At 39.5% G+C, this 10675-nt stretch overlaps 1 protein-coding gene across 1 annotated transcript; it reads left to right on the plus strand.

The window, feature by feature from the left end:
- Positions 1 to 274: 274 nt before the first annotated feature.
- Positions 275 to 838, plus strand: LOC141618130 (uncharacterized). Its single transcript, XM_074435241.1, has one exon. It carries the CDS (start codon positions 275 to 277, stop codon positions 836 to 838), a length of 564 nt encoding a protein of 187 aa, XP_074291342.1.
- The last annotated feature ends 9837 nt before the right edge of the window (positions 839 to 10675 follow it).

The raw sequence follows: 10675 nt of genomic DNA on the forward strand, positions 1-10675 counted from the left end.
AGAGGTGTTCCATTTGATATAAAATAAGGGTAGATGGTAAGATTATAACCCCAAAACTCCCTTCTATATATAAGAACTCCTTATTTCCTCAAAATTAAGTCTAGTTGTGCTTGAATTTAATTACTCCGTAAAGAATACCGGCGCCTAGGCTTTTATAATTACTTCTCCCTAAGAGCATCATTACCGCCCTTGTGTCTGTCACGTCATAAGTTAATTCTGTAATCTTTTTCATATAAGTAACATTTTGAAAAGTTGTTAGTTAGGCATGGAGAAAATGGAGTTGAAGGAAAAGAAGAAATTAGGAAGGGGAATAATGAGGAAAACATGGGAAAGATGTAAATCATTCAACCAAGGTCCTCTTTCAAGTCCAAGTAGTGCACCCCATGCAATATTACATAGGAGTACTAGTCATCTTATGGTGAAGAGCAAATCATGGTCATCATTTTTCCCTTCAACACCAACTACCCCACGGACCGGTAAATGGGCCGGCGGATCTAATAAGCCGAATAAAGTAGGCCTTTCAACACCAAAAGGCTATTTATCAATATATGTAGGTATTGAAAAACAAAGGTTTGTGATCAAAATTGAATACACAAACCATCCTTTGTTCAAAATGCTACTTGAAGAAGCTGAATTAGAGTATGGGTTTCATAATGATGGTCCATTAGTGTTGCCGTGTGATGATACGTTTGTTAAAGTGTTATTTGAGATAGAGGAGGGTGATCGTATGATTACTCATGCGGGTTGTAGCCCTATGAGTCGGAGACATTCATACCGTCTCCTTAGCCCATCGACTAGTTTTGTGTCGTTCGTTCAAACAACAACATCAGAGCCTTAATCCCAAAATGATTTGGGGTCGGCTGACATGAATCATCCTTTCGAACTGTCCATGGGTGAACGCACGCCTCAAAATGCGAATAAAAAGGGAAGATGAAAAACAAAAAGGGAGAACGAAAATGTAATGGAAAGTCAAGGTGAACTTAGAGGTTTTAAAATCGAATTCCGTCTTTCTTTTATAAAAACTTAAAATTTAAATCGAGAGAAAAGATTAAAGCGATTTTTAAAAACCGAAATAGAGTTAAGGATCCGGAATGAACCAGGTCAAAACTATAAGAAAGTGGTTGTTGAAAGTGTAATAAAGGAGAGAAAAATAAATAAATTAATTTCTTTAAATTAAATGAATAAAAAAACACTAAATCTGTCAAAAACATCAAATACTAAAAATCCACATGTATCCTTTCCCTCCATTGTGCCCTCTCCGTCACCATACTCTCCTCAAGCCCCAGAACTCTCATATCGTGCTCTATCACTCTCAACCATGTCTGTCTCGGTCTTCCTCTGCCTCTAAGGACCTTTTCTGTTCTCCAAGTCTCCAGCCTCCTAACTGGTGCGTCCATAGGTCTCCTTCTCACATGACCAAACCATCTTAATCGGTTTTCCATCATCTTGTCCTCTATTGGCGCCACTTTTACCTTTTCCCTAATCACCTCATTCCTTAACCGATCTTTCCTTGTATGTCCGCACATCCACCTCAACATGCGCATCTCCGCCACACTCATCTTTTGAATGTGACAATGTTTCACGGCCCAACACTCGGAGCCGTAAAGTAGGGCAGGCCTAATTGCCGTGCGATAAAATTTTCCCTTTAATCTTTGGGGCATATCTTTATCGCATAGAAACCCTGAAGCACTCTTCCATTTCAACCATCCCGCTTTAATTCTGTGAGCCACATCTCCGTCTAACTCCCCATCTTTTTGAATAATAGATCCTAGATATCTGAAGAAATCCGAACCCTCAACAACATTCCCATCGAAAATAATACTCCCCGCCTCTGTCGATCTCAACCCCGCCACCTTAGTGAACTGACACCTCAAATACTCAGTCTTACTCCTGCTCAGCCTGAACCCACGAGTCTCTAAGGTCTGCCTCCACACTTCCAACTTTCTCTCCACCCCCTCTTTTGTCTCATCAATCAACACAATATCATCAGCAAACATCATACACCAAGGGATGTCGTCCTGAATATCCCTTGTCAACTCATCCATAACTATAGCAAAGAGAAAAGGACTAAGTGCGGAACCTTGATGCACCCCGATGGTAATAGGAAATTCTTCCGTTCTCCCAACATTAGTGCGAACACTTGCACTAGCCCCCTCATACATGTCCTTTATGAGGTCAATATATTTTCGCGACACACCCTTTCTCGCCAAAGCCCACCAAAGTACTTCTCTTGGTACCCTATCATATGCCTTTTCCAAGTCAATAAAAACCATATGCAAATCCTTCTTCTTGTCCCGATGGTATTCCATCAACTGTCTCATGATAAAAATTGCATCCATAGTCGATCTCCCGGGCATAAATCCAAATTGGTTTTCCGAGATGTCTACATATCTCCTAAGCCTTTGCTCGATTACCCGCTCCCATAACTTCATTGTATGACTCATAAGTTTAATTCCCCGATAATTGGAACACTCTTGGACATCACCTTTGTTCTTGTACAAAGGGACTAGAGTGCTTTTCCTCCAAGCCGATGGCATCTTGTTGCTCCTCCAAATCTTGTTGAAGAGCATGGTTACCCATTCAATCCCTTTCTCCCCGAAGCACCTCCAAACTTCTATGGGTATACCATCCGGTCCCTCTGCTTTCTTTGACCCCATCTTCCTTAACGCCTTTCTAACTTCACTCTTTTGTATTCTACGCACAAATTCCCGATTAACCATGCTTGGTGTTACCTCTACATCCCCAAAACCTTGTTCCTGATGTCCATTGAATAAATTATCAAAGTAAGAACACCATCTAGCCTTTATCTCGTTATCCTGAACCAGAACCTTGTCGTCCATATCTTTCACACACCTAACTCTCCCAATATCTCTCGTCTTTCGGTCTCTTATGCGGGCCAGTTTATAGATATCCTTCTCTCCTTCTCTCGTGTCCAACCTGGCATACACTTCTTGGTTAACTTTTGCCCTCGCATCCCGTACGGCCTTTTTAGCGGCTCGTCTAGCCTCCTTGTACTTTTCAAAGTTCTCATCACTTTGGTTTTTTTCACTTTGGTGTTTAATTTCTTTGAAAAGTGCTTGTTTACCTTATTTTATTATCCGTAAAAGGTATTTTAATTAAAGGTAAACAAATGATTGTAATGTATAGAGTCTATACATGTTTATATTAGAAAGTTGCGATGAAATTGACCAGATTACAACTAAGAAGGTGATAAAATTAGCGTCAACGATGCGGATCAAATACGAGTTAAGGGGTATAATGCATGTAGCAATACTTGTGCATAGAATAGAGCATTTTATAATAACCCATAATGAAATTCTCTCATCACATAAATTGGTTAAAGAAATCAAGTGACTATATTTCTATTTTTCGATTTTTCTTTTCCCTTTCCAGTTTTAAGAAAATTAAAATGGTGGTGATTTTAGTTGATTCCGTAATCTTATACGGAGGTTTTTTTTTTGACAGCTGTAAATAAAGTTTTCACAATTTCATGGCTTGCTTTGCTATACTATGCGCAAAGCCATTTAGATGTCTCGGAATAAAGTTAAAACATAAGCAATGAAAAAAGCTAAAATAACCCCGAATGTCCTCCAATAAGCCTGCAATCCTGTGGTCGTCCTTGTCGACTCCCGCTATTTGATTGATAAGCTGCAAACAATCCGGCGAAATGTCCAGATGAACAAACCTCCACTTTTGTGCCCACACCACAATATCTCTAACTCCCAATGCTTCAGCCTGCAATGCCGATTCAGCTCTAGTGCGCACCTGCCTCCGTCCCAGTTCCTGCCCAGTACAATCATAAGCAACCTACCCGAAAGCCGCCTCAAAATTCCTAGTCCAGCTAGCATTCACTTTTACCCATATCACAGCACACCCGGTCGGCTTACCTATAATACACACAGGATGACCATTGTGAATAGCCAATACATCCTTTTGGAACGACCCTTCCTCCTCGATTCTCATGTCCATCTGAGGCTGCCGCGAAGCGAGAGACTTACACAAGATTTGCACTCTCTCCCGGACAACATTATAAATCATATTCGTGATCACTTGCGAGTTGATAACCTGATCCTGGAATTTGGTCTTGTTTCGCATGGTCCATAAACACCACAAGATATCACAAAATTGATCACCTGGCAAGTCCCCTCTTCTCTTTTGTTCAAATAGCGAATCCAGTCACATATCCAATCGGAAAAAGGAATGCCCCTACTCCATCAACCCTAATGCCTAAGTCCGAGCCTGCCCAGATTCTACTTTAAAAGCCACAATCCCGAAAAAGGTGTTCAGGAGTTTCCATGCTTCTTTGATCTCCTCCACATATGTCGCAGAAAAAATCCACATCTATATTCCGCTTAGAGACTCGTGCCCGGTCGGTAAAACGTTGGTAATAATCCTCCAGATAAGAATCTTCCACATCTGCGGAACTGGTAATTTCCAAAGCAGTTTCCGACAGAAGTTCCGACCTCGATCATTGAGTCTACTGTTGTCCTTTATAGTTCCTGCTTTGACCATGTACTCTTCAAAAATTAAGCCATATCCACTCTTCACCGTATAAACTCCCGATGTCGTGCGTGGCCAATAAACCTTATCACGCATTCTTACTTCACATCGCGGTATTGCAAGAATCCGTGCTGCCCACTCGTCCATGAACAAACCTTTTATGAAGACTTCATTCCATCTACCATCAGTTTGGAAGAGGTTTCTTACCTGCAAATTAGCCAGATGGCCATTACTTGGATTTAGCCATTCATTCCTAGGCTCTGGCAGCTCTCCCCCCACCCATCTTTGTAACACCCCCATACTCCAAGTGCCTTACCAGGACCACTTAAGGCATGGAAGTGCTACCATCTCGGTTACCCGAGGCAATGATAATCATAAGACAATAAAGAAACGTACTTTAAAAGTAAATATAATTTAATCGATTACATGTCTCAAACAAAACTGTTAAATGAAATACAAAGTACTCAAACGGTCCACTGATAAAACTATCAAAACTACTAGACACCGTCTGACACAGTGGAAGACTTCTAACTGCCACGTGATGACTCATCCCAGCTATCCCATGCGCATCAATCATACCTGCTCAATAACTGCTCACCACCCCAGAATGGATCACCACAGTTTTTAAAACATTTAAACGGGGTCAGTACTAATCACACAATTTATATAATCCAACAACACAACAAACAACACAGCTCAATCGTCACAGATATACTCCGAACTCCATCACCAACTCCACAATACAAACTACACACTAAAGTGTGTAGCCCTGCCAGAGTGCCCATCGCAACAGGTCACTCCATGCCGCCAGTGGGGGACCGCAGCCATTCCCACCTAATCCCCGATCATCTCCGTCGAGCGATAAACCCAAATCCATTAATGTGCACATCCCTTCTGTGGCGGGTTCCACAGAAGGCGAATAATGGGCGTGAAGCCACTCCCGCAAGTGACTCCACTCAGCCAGGGATGTGCCCCGAAGAACACAGACAGATACAAACAATCACAACTACTAAACAACAATCAAAACCAACAACCGTCACAATACTCGTATGATAACAATCATCAAACACAAATCACCACCAACACATTATGGGACTAATACTGAGTAGGGAAACCCTACCTGGAATGCAATACAGTCAGACGATCTCAACAGCTGTTATCAAAAAACCTCCTCTACGAATCCTCCTCCTAACATACATAACATCACATATATCACTAACCACACAAAATTAACACAAATCCCCAATTCCCAAAATTAGGGTTTAACAAGACTTAATTAAATATAACAAATTCGGTACGTAGATCTTACCCTCGACGCAAGGATCACAAAGATGTAAAGAAAGATAAATTCCGACCTTCCAAGCTCCGGTATTTGTCAATAATGCGATGAATGCGAAGTACGTAGATTGATTTCTCTTTTGAAAGTAATTAGGTTTGTAAAAGTGTATTATGAAAGTGACGGAAGTGTTTATATATTAATTCGCATTATTAACAAAACCCGACAAATCATCCCCCCGTAAACCGGCTACTCGATCGAGTAACTGACGTACTCGATCGAGTACCAAGGCTACTCGATCGAGTACCCAACAGGTCAGAAACTATTTTAAAACACAAAACACACTTACTCGACAGAGTAAGGCCCACTCGATAGAGTACCCAGAGACTCATAAAACCGTAGTATTACGTCTTCCTCCTTAAAAGGACTTCGTCCCGAAGTTCAACCCATACATAAAAACAAACATACTAACTCGGTCAAGACGCAACAAAGCTACTAAGAACTCAAAACAAAACCTCAACTTATAAAACATGAAATCATGAACTCTTAACACCAACTCCACCAACTATTCCTACCTCCAAACATCGCTCACGATGTCGTATCAACTACATCATAAACCCTCCCGACACTAACTCCATACACTACCAACTACCATCCACTAACGCTGCTAGCTCCATAATATATCATCCACTACCAAATCCAATATCAAGACACTCGTAGACATCAAACGGAATGTTACATTCTACCACCCTTAAAAGGAACTTCGTCCTCGAAGTTTACTCACACTCATAACCTCATCATCCAACTGTCAACACTAGTGAAATATTCTCACACTCCTAAACATCACACTACTACAAGCACGGCCATGGCCTTTTAAAAACATCAACCACAATTTATACAACTTCATTCTTTATGCTACACCAACACTCTACTTCGAATTATACTACGACATGCACAATCATCAAACTCTTTTTTATCGCATCCTACTCCTCTTAAGATAAATGTTACGTCCTCGTAACTCACTAATACTATACCCTTAGTTATATCTTCTCACTATTCTCATCACCGTCACATGTCATAGATAACCGCCTATAATCTAAACACTCGCTAATCATATATCCAAGGTTCTCTTACTTAAACATTTCTCATCCCTCAATTCATTCGGTACACCACCTAACCTATACCTCAAAATCTTTAGCTTAACCCAGAATTTCAACTCTTCCACGTTACGGCAACATGATATACCTCTCTATATGAACTATATAAAACTCACATCGCCAAAAGCATAACTCACGATCCACACTTGTTACGTACACTCACACTAGATCCTCAAGTTCTTTTCTTTCATTACCGCAAAACTCATACATAACTTAACATGACACCACTTCCCAATACCCTGCACTCACTATCTCAACAAAAGATTATGAACCACCTGCCGCTTTCAGATCATTACAACACATGTTCCACGAATCACTTGCCATGACTATGACTACCGATGCCTCATCTTAAAACAAGATCAAAATTACTGTAACAACTTCTCACAATCGTGTCCCATCAATGAGAATATCACTATACCATGACAACAACGAAAACATATACAACTCTCTTTCATATCATACTCTACCCTCATTCCCAAATCGAAATCGGTAAGAAACATCAACAAACAAAACAACATCTATGAGTTCAACCAAAACCCACAAGGAACAAAGAAAGACAAACAAAACAACAATCTATGTTTAACTGGTATGTACTTTCGAAAACTCGTATCATAATCATCTCGCCTTCTCCACCACAACCGGTGACGACATCGCAACACCGCCACCAACAGCCACACCGCAGTGCGAAAATACCCGCATCACAACACTAAGTACCGTGCCCGGATCACCACCCGAGGCACCACAACCACACCGATAGACATCACAACATGCACAATCCCATAAACACTGACTCAATATAACATCTCGGACAAGAAAAACGTACTAAAGACTGCTTTACTAGATCACAACACCATATATCATACGGAATAACAGACAAGAATCTCATGCATACCATCCATACCTTTTCACGGAATAAACATATATCATGAATACACATGCAAGTATAACCAGGCATGTCAGACCACCCAAACCATCACTTTTGGTCATCATTCCATTAAGTTACCGTATCCAACATATATTACAGAACATTCAGATAACAACATTATAACTATCACACCATACCGCTTCTCGTGAGGTCACAACCTCACACAAACATTTATATACATATTAGACCCATAATCACATTCAACTAGTCAATCCTGATCACGTAAGTTACCACTTGATAAAAGTTACCTCTCACCCGAGCTTAACTCGTATACCTCTCATAACATATCCTCCCATTCGCATATCCATCACCCCCTGCCAATTGTAACCATACCATTAATACTCAACTACTAACAACCACCTCATATAACCACATCTTATACTCTCTCACAACCATACATATCAATCTGGTCTCTACAAAATCAACCTCTTTAGAATTGCTACCTGTCTAATATACCATCACCCTTAACCACTAGTCACAAACCATAACACTACCACTGTCCGGACATCAAACCTCTTACACTCATCTCTAAACATCACGATTTCTTTCCTATCTTTGGTTAACATCCCAAACAACGAACATCAAATCCATCAACAAAATTACCTCAACATTCTTCCCAATACTATCCTTAATTGTATCATCATCTAACTCTCCACCAAAATCTCATATCATACAGATATTCTACCAACTTCTTACTTTTTCCTTAATTCCTCAAAACTCAAGACTAATCATGTTGTCCCGAAACTCCTATATAACCATTAACTAACATCCTCATGATTGGTATCACACATCTCGACGACTTCTTACCTCTATATCACATAACTCCAGTCAACATTTTCCTAGTTTTACACCCCTCATTCTCTTCTTTTACACTCGACAAAATCAATTAACCATAAAACTCCTTATTACTTCTTCCTAACTCTTTAGTGCTCCTATTACCTTCTCATTGCTCCAAAACTCAAATCCCATTATTTCTTATCGATATTATCTCACTCTTCCTTACCATGGATTTTCTCTTATCATGTTATCACTCTCACTTATCACCAATCAATCTACACGGCCAGTCAACTCCATCTTTTTTTTTTTTTCAATCCCAAAACTCATTTCATATTGCTAACTGCCCAAGGAAATCACACATCAGTTCCACTCTTGATAACCAAATTCCCAAACTAAATCTCAATCCACAAATCCACATCGCTGCATAACTCAATCTAAGCTCTTAATACACCATTACTTTCCATTTACCTATAACGACTTTTCCATTACATATATTCTTACCCAACTGAGTGATAACTACCTCCCTTCATAATCCTTAAACATCCAAAGTTACCACCATATGCGTCTCTCATTTCATTCTTTCATTCTCACGTTCCATAAACTTACATCGCCCTTTGCCCACATTCACTTACTTTTACATTACTCAACACACAATCATATCACTCATCTCGTCTCACAAAACATGCTTTATGCCTCAATTGAGCCTTGCCAATCTTCCTTTTCTTTTTCCTCTATTTATCACAACCACATATAACTCATGTCCTCCCACCGAATTCATACCCACCATAAGGTGCCACTCACTACACCATAATATTGGGTAACTTACGCATCAAGACCAACATACATGTAAAACAATGCATAAAGAAGCAAAATAACACTTTTGAATTAAACATGATATGCAACAAAGTCAAAATATAGGCATATGACCCAAAACAGGGGTCACTAGATCGAGTACATGCCACTCGATCGAGTAAATAACTTACTCGATCGAGTAGGTGAAAGTCAGAGACACGTATATAAAAATTATCAGGGCTACTCGATCGAGTAAGGGGTACTCGAACGAGTACCAAGGTGCACTTGATCGAGTAAGGGCCACTCGATCGAGTACCCTACGCATTTCTCAGCACTGTCCAGTTTTCATAAAACGGTCATAACTCACTCATTTCTTGGTCGTTTTGGGCGTGTGACCTATCGTTAGAATCGTAAAAGAACAAGCTATCACCTCCAATTGGAATCACATTAAAATCATTTATGCATCTCAAGTTATAACAGTTTAAAGACAACTTTGTTGTAATCAGACGACATAATTATCTGATTTTCTCTTTCAAACAACTTAAACATCAACAAAGCGAATAAAAGCGACTCAATACTTGTAAAAACACTATCCCTAACCACATGTTTCGACCTACCAAAAGCCAAACAATAACATTTATCATGCTCATATAACATTCAACTTATCACTTATGTACTATCGCATACTTTAACTTCATAACTTTTCGTAAAACAAAACATACTCATACAATTACAAATCCTATTTCCATGTTACTAATACAACAATATTACAAATCCACTTCGTCACCTAAACATATTCATAATCACGAAATTCATATCTTCATGCAATTGCCACTTCATCTTTTCCAATAAATTCATCTAGTTCAATCACATTCTTCATCTAACAAATGCATATGATACAACAGTAGACAATTATACGAACTTATTATAGCTTTACGCAAACAAAATTACGTAAAATCATATCACACCCCCCCTAATCACATGTTACTAGTATATCCCCATTATAAATCATCCCTCCGGCAACATCATTATTCATCACATATTATCATATATGAACTACTCCCTTTTTCTACCACATCATTCATCATTCTCATATACTTTTCCAACAATTCAAAACAACATTGTAAACCAACAATCATGCAATTCATGTATTCAATCAATGACAAATACAATCATATCATCATCATCCTTCACTACACATCTCATAGCCTCCACATGCATGCATCCATCGATTCATACAACACCTTA

The sequence above is a fragment of the Silene latifolia genome, chromosome X (assembly GCF_048544455.1).
Source record: "Silene latifolia isolate original U9 population chromosome X, ASM4854445v1, whole genome shotgun sequence".
Taxonomy (NCBI): Eukaryota; Viridiplantae; Streptophyta; class Magnoliopsida; order Caryophyllales; family Caryophyllaceae; genus Silene; species Silene latifolia.

Coding starts and splice junctions, on each gene's coding strand:
- LOC141618130 (XM_074435241.1), top strand. CDS start 275: ATGGAGTTGAAGGAAAAGAAGAAATTAGGAAGGGGAATAATGAGGAAA.